Genomic DNA, 20,249 nt, shown 5'->3' on the forward strand with positions numbered 1-20,249 from the left:
CTTAACCCCAGAGCTGCCTGGGAAAGTTTTTCTAACTTTAAATTCAGGAGATTTGTTTAAATGAATGACATCTCTGTAATATGCAGGGTGAAAATGGGTGTGTGTGTGGGGGGGGGCTCTGCTCTTGTAAGGCAAGTACTAGGCTAACCGCTCCCTCTTAGCCCCTCTCTTGTCTCTGTTCTTCTCACTTGCTTTTCTCACCCTCTTGTTTGACTACAAACTCTTGTATTGCGTAATGCTGAATAAAGGCTGTGATCACAGCCCCCCCCCCCCCCCCCCGGAATTCCTGTTAACAGGGCTGAAACTTGCAACACCTGGGAAGGATTCGGGCCCCAAACTGTCTTTGTCAAGTCAGGATTAGGGTAGTTCAAGAGTTTGTTAATTTATTTTATTTTTATTTAATTATTATTATTTTTCCCTGTGTAACCCTGGCTGTCCTGGAACTCACTCTGTAGACCAGGCTGGCCTGCCTCTGCCTCTCCCTCTTGAATGCTGAGATTAAAAAGGTTTGTGCCAGCACACCTGAGAGAAGTTTGCTATTTTTGAAAATCACAATGTGTGTATGCAGGGGACAACTTTGGGTGTCTTCCTCAATCTCTTTCCACTTACACATTTTTTAAATGTGTGTGAATGTTTTGCCTGCGTGTGTATGTGAACCATGTATGTGCCTGGTGTCTTCAGAGGTCAGAAGAGGGCACAAGATCTGTAGTTTGTGAACAGACAGGTCGGGGCTTGGAATGACTCAGGCCTTCTGCATGAACAGTGTTTTTTGCTTTAAATGAACAATTTACATTTATTTGCTGATAACAAGTCAAACACACTTTGCACACACACGTTAGACACTGGAGAGTGCAGCCTCTGCTTGCCGATGCATAGGTGGCCCATGACAAGTAACCTGAAACTCGTCTTCAGGCTGAGGCCCCAGCTTCAAGCAAACAGTTGATGGGTGGCCCTGTTCCTTCTGGCTCCCAGGGGAGGAGGGCAAAGGATTCCTTGCTGCTCTCACTCTTGTGTGTTGCCGGAGGGAGGTTGCTCATTCATTCCCCGGCCGCTCAGACCCAAAATAATCACTCAGAAACTATATTATTTGCAATACTGTTTGGCCAATAGCTTAAGTGTATTTCTGGCTTACTCTTATATCTTAAATTAACCCATTTCTATTATTTTACTTTTGACCATGAGGTTTGTGGCCTACCGGCAAGGTTCCATCCGATGTCTGTCTCTGGCAGCTACATGGCATCTTGCTACTCTGCCTTCTTCCTCCCAGTTTAATTTTCCCTGACCAGCTCTACTCTGCCCCATCACAGGCCAAGCCAGCTTTTTATTCATTAACCAATGAAAGCAACACATACACAGAAGGGCCTCCCACCCCACTTGTGCCTTACAGATTTCCACAGCTTCCCCTCGCTGGTGTGCTTGTAGATTGCAGATGGCTTTGTTGTATTTCTGCCTAGGATTAGTTTCCTTAAGCCATTCATTTTTAATCTTTTGCTTTCACTTCTTTTTTCCAAATAAAGTTCTTGCCACATTGCCTGGCTTTGAACTCTTCTGCTCAGGAGAGCCTCCTGCTTTAGGACTAGCTGGGATCACACAGCGCCACTCACTCAGCGCATCCATCATTTATGACCCGTGAAGAGAGCTCCTGCTCTCCAGGCTTCTAGGTCAGGTCTCCTTTCCTCTTTTACATCCACAATGGCTCACTAATCCCTGTTAATTGGGTTCCTAAAAATAAGCTAGTATTTACATCATTAAGCCTAAAGATAGTGGCTTAGGGTCGTTTTTGTCCCATGGATTGAGGACCCTTCCCCTGATTGTGAGCAAAAGCTAAAGATCCCCTTTACATCTTGTTCCGTCTATGCTGTAAAAGCTGTTACAGCCTAGCTTCCCTGGCTTTCTTTGGGGAGAGAAGCGAGGGGTTGGCTTGTAAGACCTGTCACCTGCTGTGTTCACTCATCAAGTATCACCTGCACAACTCCCCACAGCCCAGAAAAACTCAGAGATTTTAGGTGAAAACTTGCAATAAATTTTTATATGCACACACTAAAAGTGACCTCAGAGTTGGGATATGCCTTACTTCAGTATCCTAGCAACCAGAAAGAAAAATCTCTAAGAATGACTGGTAGCTGCCTTTGCTTTAAAAAGACCAAGTTTTAAAAAGACCAATGAGGTAATTTACAATGAAGACATCTGAGTTCACCATTTGCTGGTTACACAAACTTTGGGGAGTATGGCCTCTGTGTTATCTATTTGCTTGTGTGAAAAGGCAGCTAAATCTGTCTCAAAACTATTAAATAACTACAAAGTGGACTTTTTAAAAAGAGTGAACTAGAAACAAGAGAACTTACCAGAAAGCAACTATAACAGGCTCTATGCCAGAGAGGTTCTCAACCGGTGGGTCAAGACCCCTTCAACAAACCTCTCTCCAAAAATATTTACGATTTATAACAGTAGCAAAATTAGTTATGAGGTAGCAATAAAAATAATTTTATAGTTGGGGGTCGCCACAACACGAGGAACTGAATTAAAGAGCTACAACGTTAGGGAGGCTGAGAACTACTGTGTGCCTACAACTGTCCGGAAAGGTCCAGCCCACCCATCTCGACAGCTCAGAGCTACATTCACCCAGCACTGCCTTACAGAGAAAGGCTTCAGTGAGGCTCTATGGTTTGGACTTACAACGTCTCCTAAGGGCTTGCTCCCTAGTGCGGCCTTCATCAGGGTGACTGACAGAGCTATATAGCTAAATGGACTAGCGTAGCGGAAAACAGGAGGCCTGGTTGGAGGTAGTGGGTCACACGAGGTGTACCACTGAGAGACTGGTCCCCTGGTTGCCTTCCTAGCTGCCATGAGGCCAGCAGTTGCCTCTGCCACATACTCCCCTGCTGTGGTAATCTAAGCTCAAATCCAACAATGGAGCCCACACCAACCTTGCCACCTTTAAGGTGTCAGTCTCAGCATTTTGTCACAGTAAAAGCACTACCTACCATTCTTATGACTTAACATACCCTGTCACGACGCTGAGGCACGTTTTCACGTGAGGTAGGTACTGTTACTGCTCATGAGCCATTTATGTAAGATGCCAAAGATGAACCCTAAAAGAAAATTTGTAACTTGGAAACATGACTAATTAAGTCTTCTACACTAATTCCTTTGAAATGTTAATTTTATACTGGCAAAGTAATTACATGGTTGTGAAGACAATTCAAACCACATATGGCCTTCACTTAAAAGCTTTCTGCAGTCAATATTCAGTAACTGCTCACTTAAAAAGATGGTGAACTGCTCTCTTCCCTCCCTCCTGGGCCCAGAATTCTGAGTGCTGAGGACTGACGTCAGCGAGGTCAAGGGTTCATTCAGTTAATGTGGTCTGGGAAGATGTGGTTGAAATCAGGTCTTTGTTTGAATTTGGTTTTGAGACAGGGTCTCTCTTACCGTATAGCAGAGCTCGGTCTGCCTCTGCCTCCCAAGAGCTGGGATTAAAGGTGTGCACGGCCACCACCCAGCAAGATCAGTTTTGACTGCCTTGCGATTGATTGATCAATGTGCTCAGCAGTGCTCAGAAGCTAAATAGCTAAATAGATTCATGACTGAGGATCTATTTAGCTGATGAGATGCCTAGTGAGGAGGGATTTAAGTCTGGAAAGGAAGGACTAGATTAAGCGCTCAGGAACTTAAATTTCACCTAAAGGAGCAGTGAGCTTTTTGGAAAATACCTAATTCTTCATCCGAGATATGGAAAGTCAGGTGACTTTGTAACATATTAACATACCTCCTAAATAAATTACCAGTGAGGTGGCCATACCAAAGGGTCACAAGCCACCTTGAAAAGACTCCCATAAGTCAATTCTGGGGAAATTTCAGCACTAAAATAAGAGACGTATCATAATCTACTCTGTGAAAAAGGAATCTGAGTCTCTACTGACGAACATAAACAAAGGAAGAGACAGTTCTTTACAGCAAAATCCCAAAGCATTGAATTCACCATTTGGCAATCAAAATCGTCGTGACTGATTCAGACAAGAATTGCCAATGAACTCAAAACTAGCTGTTGGCAAATCAGGGAAAACATTTATAGTTCCTAGGAATCTCCTCCCAATGTGCTTATGCTTTCAAACGTTCATCTTTTACTGTGTGGCACCTGCACATCAGGGCGTACGGTGGGGGTCAGAGGACAGCTGTGTGGGGTGGCTTCTCTCCTCCCACTTTTACTTGGGTCCCAGGATTGAACTCACATCACTAGATGTGCACTTCAAAAGCCTTTACTTACCAAACCAGCCCCCAAAGTACATCCTAACTACCAGCTTTACAATGGGAAAGTTTCCTGGATTTTATCCTAATCAAATGACCAAAGACAACAGCACCAGGGCAAACAGATATTACTCATCTCCTAGTATAGCAAAAACACAGAACCACTGTGATATTTTTTGACAAAAAAATGTATATCCTGACCCTATCTGTGCAGAAACATCACATGAACCCAAACTGTGCTCCTTAAGTATTGAGGCTATGAGGCCAAATAACAAATAATTGTTCCAGATTGGAGGAGACCAAAGAGGACAACTAAACACACCATGTCATCTGGGATTGGGCTAACGGCATAGATAGGAACATTAATGGGGGCAATCAATAAAGTTTGATCTATGATTAGACATCACTATTATGTTAACCTGAATTTAATGGGTATACTATGGTCATATATAAGAAACAGTGGTTTCCAATTCATATATATTAATATATTATACTCTGTGCAAATGACTTGGTATGAACTAAAATTTTCTGCTCTGGATATCTTTCACTAGATTTGTTCTAGTGAAGAAATGAAGTCCCAAAAGCTTTCATTTCTGTTAATTGCTGATTCACAGGGAAACTGACTTCTGTGTACCGACTGTGAGAACTCTGCAGACTGTGGTCTGAACCAACACATTGCACCAAGAACACCAGCACGCAAAATTACTTCCTATCTTCAGGAAAGGGAAAAAACAATTACATGAGCCATAACTTACTTAAAAATACACGGCAGTTAAAGTGAAGAGATGTAGCTATGTCGATGCCACGACACAACGACAGCCGTAAATAGTGAGGTGCAAGTCATTCTGCTTGTGAGATCACTAGGCAAATCTCCACAGTAAAAGAATTAGCCTGCCTATAATAGAGCAAAGTTATTTAAAATAATCACAAGTCCTGTTAAGTCTGTTTAGGGAAGTATGATCAATTTTTCATAACTGCTTGCCATAAAGCTTTCTGGAGGTCTGGAAGCTCCTTTTCAGGACTCCTAGCTTCTGCTCCTTCCCCCTGCTCATGTCCATTTCCGGATGTCATAAAATTACTCCCAGGGGGTGGCTGCCGCTACTGGGTGGCAGGCACAGCGCGTGCATTTCTGCTTACTTCTCCCAGGAAAACAGAATAAGCTGGGCCAGAGTCAGGAAGCCCTAATGGAAGAGAGATCTGCAGAACCACTGGCAAAGTGGGGAACAGAGGCAGCTTCACGTGAGGAGACTCACTGACTGCGTTGTCCCCAGACACTCGAACTGGAATTAAAAGTACACTTTACCAGTCTTAGAGTGGGATGGTGAGGTTGTGGAGACGGCCAGCTATGCACACCAGCGTAACAGAATGAACATGCTTACTGCTCCTTCCTGAGTCACACATGTAAAAATGATTCACACAGTCATCTTGAGGTGTAGTTCACAGTAAGAATTTTTAGAGGAGTATCTGTTATAGTTAAATACTCTCTGATAATACTGACTACTATCGCAGTCGCTAAGAGCACCAACCATCAAAATCAGAGAATCCTTTTGTTTTAGGTCTAACTCTGCCGTGAACCTGTGGAACCTGGAAGTGTGTCACCTGAGTGTCTACTGCCGTCAGTGGAGGGGAATAACACGCTCACCTGCACATATAGGTTGGGATGAAAACTTATTGAAACTTTGTAAATCTGCGGATACAGAAGGGGCTCAATAAATGCTGGCTGACTCATTTTAGGTTTTCACAGCAATAGGGTGTGTGGTAAGAATAAAAACAAAGTTGACTGTGAAAAAGCTGGTTACTATCCCCCCAGCTCTGAAAGACAGAGATGCCAACATAACCTGCTACAAACACCCCACGCTGTAGTGAAGGGATGCATGACCCTAGGTCAATGGTTGATTACAGCCAAGAGCACAGCTTAGGCAGAGCAGTGTCAGACAAGCCATGAGAACCTCAAATAATTTAACAAGTGAATATGTACATATATTTATCAAATATAACAAGGTCATACAAAAGCATATAAGTCACACATACAAAAGGCTACTGTATTTGTTTGTCCCTTTTACATCCTATTTTAGACAAAACGACGACACAGAAGGTAACAGTAATGTACAGGTTCGGAAAACAAGGGTTTTGTTTTTTTAAGACACGGATCTGATCATCTACATCTCTCAAATTTCTAAACTCTGGGGATCAACTTAAATAACTCTTCACTCTCTTGAATGAACTATACATTTTCAATGGTTGAAAGTCAGGTAGAAAAAGTATACAAAATGATTCATAAGTCAAAACATTTCTTATAAAAGGAACAGTTTAAACAAAACCTGGGCAATAAAAAGAGGAAATGTACTGAATTTAAAAACTTTTGAAAATAGCATCTTTTCTGGACCACTATACAAAATATTTAAAGTTCAGAACTGTTAAAAAACAAAAGTTTATATAGACAAAACTAAAAGATAAAACAAAACCCTCAAACCCTTACCAAATGTATTAAAACATCTAAAGCCAAATAAAAGGTAACGGAACTATATAGTTCAGGTTTAAGTGCATTTTTTGGGTACAGTTAAACCACATGTAAAAATTGGCAATTAAAATATAATTAAATACAGATTGGCAAATCCTTTGGCCATTATGTAAATATTAAAAGGTGAATTTCCAATTGAAAAATAAAAGCTTACATACAACTCAGAAGCACAAATGGTTAAAGACGTCCTAGGAAACTGTGGGGAAATCACAGCACATGACATCTTCCAGGAACAAGTTTCAGAAGGACTTTATAAATATGCACTTGACCTCACTCTGCACAATAAAGCTCATTTTCCTCAGCTGCACCCCTGCTAAAAGCTACCATATATTAAGGATGAATTTAAATGGATCATTTTATGGGGAAAATCAACTCTAAAAACCACGAATCCACGCATTTTCTTTACAGCTTCAAAGATCATCAAGCGAGGCATAAATGCAGTCTTGTCAGGTTGCTCTCCCGTCCCACATGACCGACAAACAACACAACCACTCACACACAGCTCTGGCAATCCTATACAAAGGGCCCTGTCCAGACATTCCTCTTGCAAACAAAACAAAACAGGGTATCTGAGTTCTGACAACCCTACACAAACTGTGGAATTTCATCTTCAAGGTCTTCAAACTGCTGCATTCGTTTTAGCCGTGGTCTCTGGCAGGTTGGAGTCCCCTCAGACAGCCCAGGCTCCTCAGAGTTCTCTTTAGGTTGACCACTTGGCTGCACAGAGCAAGTCGACAGGACCCTCGCGTCTGGGTCTGACTTCACCACAGGACTTTGGGGAACATGCAGGGTGGCAGGAGGCACAGCTGCCGAGGGCACTGCTGTTTTCTCCTCAGTCCCCCTGACACTGAGGGTGGGATTAGGCGGTTTGTAAAATGTTGTCCAGTGCTGGGGCTGCAGCGTTCTGGGTGCTCTGACAGCAGCGACAGGGCAGGAGTCCGAGGCCCTCCGCTCTGATGTGTCCCGTGCTGACTTGGGTGGTTCTCCCTGCAGGTTACTGGCCTGTGCGGCACTACTGGAACGGTCCTCACTACTCCCAACGTTTGCTGTCAACCCCTTCTCTGAGTGTGTACTGGGCACAATCATCGTAGTCTTGGCAGTAAAACTGTTCCGTTCATATTGCTTATCCCAGGATTTCTGTACACTTTGCTGGTCAAAGCCATTAACTTTGGAGCTACTAGTGTTTGAGTTGTCTTTTCTATGAAGTCCTTCAAAGGCAGGATTCTTGCCAAATCTGTCTGACTCGCCATTTCCTATATTCCTGCTGCTCTTCTCAGTAGGAGAACTTGCAAGAAGCAGCAGCCGATCTACAGGCAAACTTACAGGTCTCATCTTGGTCCTTGGAGTGTGTCTCTGCACACTGTTTGCTGCCTTATCAGATTTCAGAAGAAGTAGCTTGGGGCTTTTACAAACACCTTCCATCTTTTGGGATGCTGACTCAAGCTCTCGGTCAAAAGGCAAATGTACTCTGTTGTCTGGAAAAGAGAGTGGCACACTGACTATTAGCATTAGAGTCTGCGCAAGACAGAAGACATTAGATAACAAAAGTCATTTAAATGTCCAGCATGGTACTCTCACTTGACTACACAGAAGACCTAGCAGTTCTTTAAAGACACAGTTTGAATTTTAAAGTTCATTTATAATTTTAAGTTTTAAAAAACAGCCATTAAAGCACTTGCAATTAGTTTAAAGCAGAACAAAAACAAAAACTACTTGTCTAGTAATTTGTTTTAATGCGCTCCCCATGAACGAGTACTTTCTAGGTCAAAAGATTCAACAGGCAGATACTGGTGAGTTAACTCAGAAAAATTATACCACCTTAGCCCAACCAAATGCAGGCATGCCCTGAATCCCAAGATCTCAAGACACCCCACCTGGTCTGTCTTTAGCTGTATTTATTCCACAGTTCTCAGATAATAAACTGTAACATCCAGTAGGTCAAACTAAGGATGAAAACACTGTCATTGAATCACAGGTGGTCTCAAGGCCACACTTTCTCACCCCAAGTGCTTAGATCCCCGTATTCTGTCCTTTTCAATTCTTGCAAAGGTACTGCCCAGGGTCCCCATCTCTTTGATGCTAAGACACAGCAAATGATACTGTTCTGACTCTGAAGGAGCAGCTGGCTGTGACCCTGTGACCAGGTATTTCCCCACATTCCTGGACAGGTTGGACATGGTTACAGTGACCACCAGCATCACTGACGGTCATCATCTCATCTGACCTCTGTTCACCTTGGACTGGTGACCTTTTTATTTGTGAAAAAGATGAATGATGTTTGTCTGTGTGCACACGTGCACGGGTGCTCTCAGACTAGGTGCTGAATCCCTCTGGAGCTGGAGCTGAAGCTCTGTGCAGCTCTAAGCAGCCTGATGTGGGAACTGGAAATGGAATGCAGGCAACTCAGAAGTCACTCTTTCCAATGAGCCATCTCTCCAGCACCCAGATGATCTTTCTTCCCTGGGTTCTTCCCCACATTTATAGAATATGCTAAGGGACCTTACTCACTGCAGTGGCCTGCAAGAACCAAAGCACGCGCATTCCTTCATTTCTGCAAGAAGAGTTGCTAGCATAACAGAACGTAGTGTAGGCTCTAAGTCTGCCTGGTCAGTTCTTGGTCCTGATCTTCACTGGACAGGTCACGCACTGTCTCTACCTGGCTTCACTCGTCACATAAGAATGCATCTAAGTTGTTATGTGATCTAAATGGTCTAACAAGTACCTAGAACTTTCTTGTATACAATGAACACTAAATAATATCTTCAAATTATTTGTTTATTATTATTCCTAACTGGGAACCTAATTTCATAGGGCATGAAAAAAAATAGGTTAGATTTATAAATCAGAGTTAGATTCAAATCCGATCTGAATAATTCATTAAACATATGACTTTTGGTATCATTTTTCTCTCTCAGACTGTGAGCTATGAGTGAGACCAACGCCATCTACTTTCCAGTACAGATTGCTATGAAGATCAAATCTGAGCAATGGAATGCGATATTAATCTTAACTGTCAACTTACTGGGTTGAACAGCAGACCTCTGGGGTGACTACAGTAATGTTCCCAGTGATAATTAGGGCCACGCTGGCTCTAACCTGCCATGAGATTTCAATCCGGTTAGCCAATGACTTGGGGCTCTAGGGCGTGGTCTTGTCTGTTACATGATAGCCGACAGGCTAAGGGGAAGGCAGCTTGCTGCTGGTGCTCGCTCCCCTTGGGCAGAACAACTGTGGCAGCGGCTAAGCTGAACTGTATCATTGCGTGTTTACCCCTAGTTTACATCTAAATACATCCTTTGGAAGCTCTCCTAGACTCTCATGGATTCACACTACACTAACCCATTAAATGGATTGATCTCTTTAAGAGATGATTGTGTGTATGTGCATGGTAAGCCTATGGTGACCAGAGGACAACTCTGTGGAGACGGGTTCTTTTGAACTCAGGTCACCTGACTTGTGTGGCAAATGCCTTTACCCGATGAACCAACTTGCTGGTCTGGTATTAATCTCTTGCTGGATTCATATTATAATGGCTACTGGGAAGCTGTTACAGCAGGTGAGGTGCAGTTGGAGGATGCAGGTCACAAGTGACACGTCCTTGGGGACTATATATTACCCTGACCCTTTCTGTACTGCTTCCTCCCTCTGCTTCTTCACCATGACGTGAAGGCTCTACTCCAGCACACCTTCCCACTGAGGCACGCGGCCCTCTCAGCTTCCCTGCCTTCCAGTTGTTCTCAGGTATTATGGGCACAGCGGATGCAGGGCGTCAAGTACAAAAGTCAAGCAGGTTCTGCTCCCTGATATTTGATTACACATCACATCTGACCTTTCTGCCAAACTGGATTACAGAATTACAGTAAAAATATAAGCATTTCCATCAGTGTGACAGCTACCATTCAACAAAATCAGAGGAAAACTGCTGATGGAGAGATCATATCAAGGAAACAAAGGGTGTACACACAGGTGTGCAGAGTGCTAAAGGGAGCCCACAAGAAAAGCACACGAAAAAACGCTTGTAGTTTTGTAGTATAAACTTCTATTTTTAGAACTTTTGTTAAAAATTAAAAAAATCTTTTTTTAAAAAAAGATTTATTTCATGTGTGTGAGTGTTTCATGCGTGTACATATGTGCAACACACGAATGCCTGGGGCCAGTGAAGGCCAGAAGAGGACATCAGATCCTCTGAAAATGAAGTTACAGATGATTTTTAAGTCACCATTAGGTGCTGGGAATTAAACGTAAGTCTCCAAAAGAGCAACTCTAGCCAGTGCTCTAAACCACTGAGCCGTCTTTCCAGCCCCACTTTCAGGACTCTGCTTTGACTCGGCAATGCCTTGAACCACATTACAAAACAAGCTCTCCATTTGCATGCTGCTTAAGATCTTCTGCCTTGACTTAAATGAACAAGAAGCAGAAGTCAAACAAAAACAGAATTTTAGCAGGAGCACAAAACCACTTAGGATCTCTAAAGTATCTTTTATAAATGTAAGGGCTGGGAAATGACTCAATAGTTAAATCACTAGTCCCACCCACAATGAGGACCAGGGTATGCTTTCCTAGAACCCATGTTAATGTTGGGGATGGCTGGCAGCTTGCCTATGACTCCAGCCTCAGAAGGTAGAGACAGGCGATCACCAGAGCAAGCTGGCTACCAGGACTAGCCCCATCAGCAAGCACTGGGTTTGATTAGGAGACACTGCCTTAATAAAGAAGGTAGAAGAGTAATCAAAGGAGATTCACAACACCAACCCTGGACATCCATATGCATGTGCCCACATATATGAAAAATATGGATGCTCACACACACATATCACACATACAAATGGAAAAAAATAGAAGTATGTAAGGTACACTAAAAGGTAATTTTCTCAGTGGCTGGTATAGACTTTCTTAATAAAATGTGGAAGTTTGGACTTTCCTTGGCTTGTGCTGGTTTCTGCAGTACTGGGGATTGAACCTGGGGCACTCACCTTGGCTTTTAATAATAATTTATTTGTAAAGTTTTAATTTCGTACCCAGCTTCTTTTCATATGGCTACTCACCAACAAGAAAAGCATCAGATTTTCCCAGTGCATTTTGCTTGCGTTCTGAGTCTTCAAATGATGGAGCTAATTCAAAAGTTTTGTTCTCACAGTCTGCAGTATGAAAATCCTGCTAATGGAAGAGAATGTTCACACTTGTAGAAGCAAAGCATATTTCAAAAGAAACAGTTCAAAGACCATTAATTTACTGACATAATTTACTAACACCATACAGTTCTAACGCAATTCTGTAACAGTTAAAACTTTGGCTTAACAGGAAAATGTACTGTTCACCCAAGCCTGACAACCAGTGTGACCCTCTAGAGCCAATGTAAAAGACTGGATGTGGAGGCCTGTCTGAGATCCTAATGCATTTACAGTGAGGTCAGAGGCAGAGACCAGGAACTGCTCAGAAGCTTGCGAGCCAGTTAACTTAGATCATACAGCACAGTAGCAGAAACCAGACAGACCCTGACTCAACACTGGTGGATGGTGAAAATCAACTCCCCAGGGTTGTCCTCTGGCTTCTACCCTAGTGCCACACCATTCACAAGCCTGTCTTTTTGTTTGTGTGCATCCTTGGACACACACACACACACACACACACACACACACACACAATTTATTTTAAAAAGAAATAACTTACTTCCTTTGAAGAAAAAAATAGTGGCTTCATAGAATGATCTGAGTCTCTTTCATCTGGTGACAACAGAGGTCTTGGAAGATACCCTTGATCAATATGAGGTGCAATAGCTCCTGTATTTGATACAGCAACATCTTGAGGCTGGAGGGACCCATCGAAGATCTTCTGTGAGTGAGTAATGAGGAACTCTACTAACCGCGCCTGGTTAGAGTACTCAGCAAGAGAAGAGATGGTGACCGGAGCAGTTGTGGGCCTTGGCCTAATGAGACTTGGTCCAAATATCACCCCCAAGTTCTTAGAATTCATCTTGTTTTCTTCTGCATGATCTACCACCCTGCAAAGCACAACACATAAAACTTTATGAGACTTGGAAAGAGCAGATGGAAACCCTGTCTCCATCCTGTTTCTCTAGCGAGAGCTTGGTACACAGGAGGTACCCAAGGGACCATGTTGACTGCTTGAACACACACAAGCTACAAAAGCCTAGGGAAGGGTCAAGGGTCAAGTTGTGAGAGAGGTCTAAGAAAAATACACATTTACTTGATTAAAATATTGACCACATGCCAAATATGGCTTAGCATTTTTGTTTTAGGATAAAAACCGAGTAAAAGGAATTACTGCTGTTTCCCTGCAGATAAAGAAGGGATCTTAAAGATTACTTCTGTATATGCTTCCAGGTCTTTATAGTGGTGACAGAATATTACTGTCAATTTCTTATAACAAGGCTATTTTTCAAGCCTAGATGACTCCCTCCACTGCCTCCGTATTATACAGTCACTCTCACATTACGTTTCCTTTCAGCTCTTATCACCCTGTTTCTATGACACTCATGGAGACAAGACCCTGAGTTAAGGGCTCCACTCCAGCCATTCTCCTTATTCCTCCTAGAAAGATTTTACAGACAAATCCGATCGTGTAAAATTCCTGGTTCAAAAATCTTTAGTGGTACAGAAGCAAGATGGCACACCCCACTGTTAGGTATGCAAGATCTTATCAGTTCCCCCTATGCATTCTGTAGTGAGGCCTAACCACATTACTTTATTTCCTAAGTACAAACGGCTCCCACCTATCTGTGTCTGTTATCCTCTGCCTGGAATGCTCTTCTGAGCATTCTTGGACAACTGAGTCACTACTGAGTTCTTTAAGCCTTACTTGAGGGCTGCTTCCTCTGACTTACCCCACCTTCCTTTGCATGCTTATTGAACAAATCATGCTGTACCGTGTGTGTATGCAGGGCTGTAAGCCTACAGATAACAGAAATCCTGCTTCCATCCCATTTCTCCAATTAGAGGCAGGCACACAGCAGGGATCTGAGGATGAAGTTGGCTGCCTGAATGAACACTCACTCCCTTTCCTCTAACATGTTATAAAAATGAAATTCATTTAAAAACTACATGAGTATACTTAAAATATAGCATTAAAAATGGTAAAAGTTGCTACATTTTATTCAACAAAAAAAACTACCCACTAAACGAGGTTCTACTTATATAAAACTCTTACCGCTTAAGATGTACTATGAGATAATGAAGACTATTAAAATTTGATGCTGGCAACTGTCTCAGTAGGTCTTTGCTCCTCAGAAGAATTCGATTGATTTCTATACACACATGTGGGTGTTTTCTGTCTTCGGGGCTATCCTTTTTTGCTTCTTGTTCTTCATTTACATGTTGTATCTCTTTTGCAAGGTCTATAAATTCTTTGTATAATCTGAATAAAATAAATGGTTCTGGGAGCTGAAAGAATAAAATTACATTATGAATATTGTTGTTTTTTCTCCTGCTAGAATGTTAACTATTACTTATAGCTAACCAATGATTTATCATGTTCTTTTAGGTTAACAAGATTTAAAGCAGGCCTTTAACCATGTGTTTTGGGGCTGAAGAGATGGCTCAGTGGTTAAGAGCACTGGCTGCTTTTCTAGAGGACCTGGGTTCCATGCCCAGTTCTCACACAGTTATTCATGACCATCTGTAACTCCAGTCAGAGGATCTAACTGGGCTTATCCGGCCTCCTTGGGCATACATGTGATATAGACATACATGCAGGCAAAACATCCACACACATTAAAAAATATTAAATGTATATGCTACTACAGATATGACCTATCAAGATAATCTGAAATCATTGTCGTGAGTTAAGACATTAATTCACAGACGATGAAACTCTAAACCTGAAGGTTCCACAAGGGATTTAAAATGCTAACCTATGTCTATATATATTCATTACTATCCCAAAGTCAGCACTGATTTATTAAAACTAATCTACTATAATTCACAGATGAAGCCACATGAATCAGAAGGAACAGACCATGCGAGTTCGCAGAGATTAAAGAGGGATCTTAGAGATAGAGAAGTTACAACAGTGGGAAGAGATGGAGCCCAGGGGATCTTCTACAAAGTACTGCGGGACAGCAAAAGCGGGAGAATGAGCAGAGACAGGGGAGCAGACCCCAGAGCCAGCACAGGCTGCCAAAAGCACCCAAAGCAAAGTTTGACCTGCAAAGTGAAGACATTTACTATCTACACTGTCGTTCCATTTACATCACAAGAACAGACATGAGCAAAACAGGGAAAAGAGAAACAAAAATGTGGGGTATTTTCTTCACAAAAAGAAATCTCAAGATAGCAGCTGTATCTTTTGTAAATGGACAAAAGGATGCAGATGGAACAGAACTCCACAGACTGATAGGTTGAGGATACACTCACTGCTGAGTGAGAGAGAAAGCACTGCTCTCTTTGCCACTATCTCTTCAGTTTCACCAGAGAACAGAATGCCAGATGGGCTTGGTCCAAGCAGTTTTTGTACCTGGTTCACAGCACTGTGCCAAATACCCATAACTCTCCATAAGCTTCTGCTTGAGGCCACTTATTTTACCCCATAGATATGTTTTCTTTGTAGCAGGCTCCCAATTGCAGATCCAATACTAAGCACAGAAAAAGAGAGCAGAGAATGGCCTACTTCCTGACCATATTTCTGTTAGTTTTCTAGTACTCAGCTTACAGGATAGCTTTGCTTCTTGACCCAAATATGTACTTAAAGGTTTTTTTCCCCACTGATTATCTAAAATAGCTATTTTGAAACATCAGGGAAGACAAAACTAAACTATGATTCAAACACTGCTCTGTGCACTGAATATTCATGAAACAGATTCCACACTGGCCTTCCCTTACAAAGCTAAACTATGCTTTCAAAGTCAAGTTCCTAAAACTTAGTACAAACATTTCACGTTATTTACTTCTTTAGGTCCAGGAAAACGTTTATTCCCTAAATGGTTAGGGAAGAGCTTCCATGTGGAGTCAGGAGGCTAGAACTGGAAAAGACACATGGAGGTCTTTTGTAAGGTAGAGTAATATTCTATGTTCGTATACTGAGATGAGAAATCAGTGTTTTGTTATTACTATTGTTAATTGTATATCTGACTTATTTGTGCTATGACCTATACATCAGTATGGTCTATGTCAATGAAAATACATGTGTACAAAGGTTATGAACTGAAAAACAAAATACATATCATGTTTACTGTTTCAATATGATGATGGATTATAATAACTTTACCTGTCGTAGGTATAATTTCAAGACATCACAGATGTCATGTGAACTGAATTCTGAAATGTCTACTAAGTGCATTCCATTTTCCAAAGCTTGGCACAGTTTTTCAGTTTTTATTTTGTTTCCACAAACACGGTAAATTCCCTTGAATAGAGAAACAAATTCTGCTTTAGTTCACATGGCCACTGTAGACATCTAAACATACTTAATGTGTCTACTTCATTTTTTTTTTAAATTTTAAGAGGTACCTGGAGACACAAGGCTCTATTTTCAATTTCTGAGGCACATATTTTTAGTACGAAAGGGATGCCATCTGGTTCTTTTTTTGCAACTTGTATAAATTCTGCTCCAAATATGTGCATTTTCCCCTGAAGCTTTTGATGACCACAAATGATGACTAAATTCTCCAAACACTTTCGGTGACATACAAGAAGACACTACAAGAAGATAACAGTTTAAAACTCATTAGCTCACCTTCAAACTATTCACAATTTAGCAAACTATAGATTGGTAACATAATTGAAAAAGTTTAGAGTGCATTATTGGTAATGTTAGTTAGAATAGCTCTAACTACCAAACAAAATACAAAACAAAAATACACTACAGTACAACTTATCAAAGTTATATTTGTAGGAGTGAAGAGATGGCACAACAGTTAAAAGCACTGACTGCTCTTCCGGACGCTGACATTCAACTCACAGCACCCACAGGATGGCTCACAATCAATCATCTTAACTCCAGTCCCAGGGTATCTGACATCCTTCTCTGGCCTCCAAAGGCTTGCACACATTTAGTGCACAGACATACATGCAGGAAAACCAGCAATATACATAAAGTAAAAAAAAATGTATTTGTAAAAGAACCTAATAAATAAAATCCTAACAAAAATGCAATGTATATAGTGAAATAAAACAATACTATTGAATGATGCAAACGTATGAAGATGCCACAACAAAATCTATCATTTTATATTCTAATCAAAAAAAGTGGTAAATCCACCAACTAAACAAGTGAGAGGATCAATGCAATTCCAAACAGATCTCACCTCTTCACATTCAACACCTGGGAACATTACGATGCCTTCACAATCCCGACATTTTGTGGGGGATCTCAACTTGCGAAACTTGTGCGTGAGAGCTGCCTTTGACATCAATGTTTTCTTAAATGCTCCAAGGGAATTGGGTCCTTGTAACAGAAACAGTACATGGGAATGAAAAGATGAAAAAACTTATTTGTTCTGAGTAATGCTTAGACTTTTCAGTTATCTACATGCTACAAAAAAACTATTATCTGGGGTTTCTAATATCAAAATCATCCAACTTATAGATAAAACCACACACTTTCATCAAATGGTTTAGCTGTACAGTCACCGACAAACCAGTGAGCTAATTCTAAGATACCATGACACGATGTTCTCAGGATGAGCAAGTTTATGCTTTTATGACAGTGTTCTGTACAGAGCAGGAAAGTGTGTTTATGGGTGGCATTATATTCCTAAGAAAACTCAATTACTACTTCAAAAGAGCTAGTAACATGAAGCCAGCAAGTCAGCAGTATGTGCATTAAAGACAGAACTAGCCTTATAAAATTACAGATTAATACTAGTTAGGTATATTTTTAAACCATAGTAGAAGCCAGATTCTTATTAATTTGGGAAATCCTGCCCCCAAAGACAGACATACGAATGTACCAAAGACACAAAACCTAATTTCTATGAGTTTAACTCAGTCATTAAGTCACTGACTTCTATGTCTTTAGCGCCCACAGCTTTCCTGCCCTCGTCAGGCTCATTTACCTGACATTCCTTTACTACTCTAATGGTTGCTTTGCAGTATCCGGGCTAGAAGTCCGGGTTTCGTGCATAGTACAGAAAAGTTTTCCCACTGAATTGTTTGCCCATAGCCCCTGCACTATTAAGACTGAGCTTTTCCAGAATTTTTCATGCACTGCCACCCTTTTAACAGAAAGTCACCATGTTGAACTCATGAGAGAACACCATATACAAACTGTTATCCAACACACTGCCGGTATGTTTGAGATCTAGAAGCTTTACTCCTTATTCTTGTGGACAATACTTCAATCGTCTATTCAAAAACTCAGGTCATTAAGTCATTAAGTATCAATGCATACTTATAAACAAACATGCAGCTATATATAAGATACATATAACAAAGTAATGATCTAGTATGATGCATTGCCACTAAATTCAATTGGTTTAGGGGGCTCTAATAGAGATGGATATAATACCAGCTTCTGAAGGGGATGGTGGCTCTCGTTCATCTAGATCATCAGCAGAAGACATGGTTCCACTGGACGGAGTGCGTGGAAGTTTCCGATGAAAGTCTCCTAAAAGAAAATTGTGGATACCATTACATTGAAGAACAGTGAAAATAAGTAATGATAACAATCTTGGAATTACACATTTTTTTCTACTACTCTCAAAATCTAGGTAACATTATCCATTCCTGACAACAAAAAGAATGTAAGAGAATCTAATTAAAAGAACAAACAAACAAACAAAAAGGCTGGGTGGTGGTGGTGCATACCTTTAATCCCAGCACTCCGGAGGCAGAGGCATGTAGATCTTTGTGAGTTTAAGGCCAGCCTGGTGCTACACAGAGAAATCCTGTTTCGAAAAATGAAAAGATTACATAGTCTTATGAGACCTTACTACCTACCCAGTTCTGACAGTAAGTACTTGAGGATACAGGCATAGCAAAGGCAGGCAACATCTTCTACTCATATTTTAATCATCTTTTGTTACTAAGTTATTACACGGTATCAGCATGGAGATAGCTATTCACATCAACATGGGTGAAGGAAGTCTGCCAGACTTAGTGGCGCTATATATATAGGCTGTAATCCCAGCTACTTGGGAGATTGAAGAAGGAAGAATACAGGACTCAAAGCTTGCCTGGACTATAGAATAAATTCAAGGCCTGCCTGGGTAGCTTGGTGAGACTGTCTCAAAAAACAAAAAATGAAAAAAACAGGCTTAGTGTATATGCAAGAGGTTTCAAGTCCAATCCCCAATACCAAATCAAAAGTAAGGGAAGGATTTTATTTTTATAGCATCCAAAAGAGGGTGAAGTTCACAAAATATGTCACCATAAACATTTAAACTAGTTATAGAATGATTTATTCTGGTGGGATTGGAGGTGATACATACACACACACACACACACAACATACATGTGCACATATATACATATATGTGTATGTATATACGTATGTATGTTACTTATACATGTGTAGCAGTGGGGCTTCTCATGTACGACTTGCTGGGCTAGGTGATGATTCCATATAAAGGCTTCATCATTTTTCTTTAAATTACACATATGTATATATATTTTCTTAAGTCAGAGATAGATCATCCTAAAAATATGCTCATTAAAAATATTCCAAATGGACAATTTCAATCTTTCACTGAATTTTCAGTTAGACTTAAATATGTATATACCTGGACTTATAGACTCTGAATCCAGAGATCTAGATTCACTGCTCCCTCCAGTGCTCTCAGAGTCACTGAACATCCCGAACTTCCATGATCTTATGAAAGAAGGACCTATGAAGAAAGAATAGTTAAAAACTTGTCTATGGGTAGATTTCATAAGGTGAAATAATGACATTATGTAAAAAGAATAATGATGGCTAATTATGGACTTTGGAGACAGCACAGTGGTTAGCACTGTAAATGATCTAACAGTAGCCTAATTCCGGAGCTCAAATTAGGAACCGCATCTGAGCGCCCTACTGTAGGAAGCGCACCTGTCATGTCGGCACTGCTGGAGCACCTGTCCTCTTCCAGCTTACTGCAACTGTCAGGCAGGCGCGCCACATCCTCTAGAGAGCCAGCAGGTCCGTATCCAGGTGTCTGGGGACTACTGCTTATTTTTTTATTTACATTCCTATGGGGAAAAAGTAAATAAAGCTCAGCACTAATAGTCTATTAAGAAAACTTATTAATTTGATGAATAGAATAAGCAAGCTTACTAAATATGAATGACTATTATATAGTTCAGCTTCTTTTAAAGACGTGAATAAAGCCTTTACATAATGTGGACTTATAACAGCTGAAATAGGAAAGAGGTGTAATAAAATAATAGTCAATGTTATGATTGAACTTCTCTAATCTAACATTAGTGGAAAATGTAGGTTAAGTTTTTATATTCAAAATATGTAGGTCATCATTTGTTCTGCCCAAAGGATTTTTAAGACTCAGAGTGAAGTCTGTGTGAAAATGGAAAGCTTCATTCTCAAGTAT

The 20,249-nt window shown here is 41.0% G+C and overlaps 1 protein-coding gene across 5 annotated transcripts in view; it reads right to left on the reverse strand.

Moving 5' to 3' along the window:
* Positions 1-6,203: 6,203 nt before the first annotated feature.
* Arhgap29 (Rho GTPase activating protein 29) overlaps positions 6,204-20,249 on the reverse strand; it is a 67,244-nt gene continuing 53,198 nt past the window's right edge. For 4 of the 5 annotated variants that reach the window (XM_085677766.2, XM_048456710.3, XM_048456711.3 and 1 more), the window contains 10 exons: positions 19,754-19,893; positions 19,446-19,550; positions 18,233-18,331; positions 17,031-17,170; positions 16,234-16,422; positions 15,992-16,129; positions 13,937-14,169; positions 12,440-12,770; positions 11,815-11,926; positions 6,204-8,244 (listed from right to left, as the gene is read on the reverse strand). In XM_085677766.2, the coding sequence (XP_085533892.2) occupies positions 7,355-8,244; positions 11,815-11,926; positions 12,440-12,770; positions 13,937-14,169; positions 15,992-16,129; positions 16,234-16,422; positions 17,031-17,170; positions 18,233-18,331; positions 19,446-19,550; positions 19,754-19,893 (2,377 nt within the window). In that variant the 3' untranslated portion in view covers positions 6,204-7,354. The remainder of the gene's footprint in view (positions 8,245-11,814; positions 11,927-12,439; positions 12,771-13,936; positions 14,170-15,991; positions 16,130-16,233; positions 16,423-17,030; positions 17,171-18,232; positions 18,332-19,445; positions 19,551-19,753; positions 19,894-20,249) is intronic. The other variant, XM_048456712.3, reaches the window with a different exon arrangement.

This window comes from Myodes glareolus, chromosome 17, assembly GCF_982192425.1.
Source record: "Myodes glareolus chromosome 17, mMyoGla1.1, whole genome shotgun sequence".
Taxonomy (NCBI): domain Eukaryota; kingdom Metazoa; phylum Chordata; class Mammalia; order Rodentia; family Cricetidae; genus Myodes; species Myodes glareolus.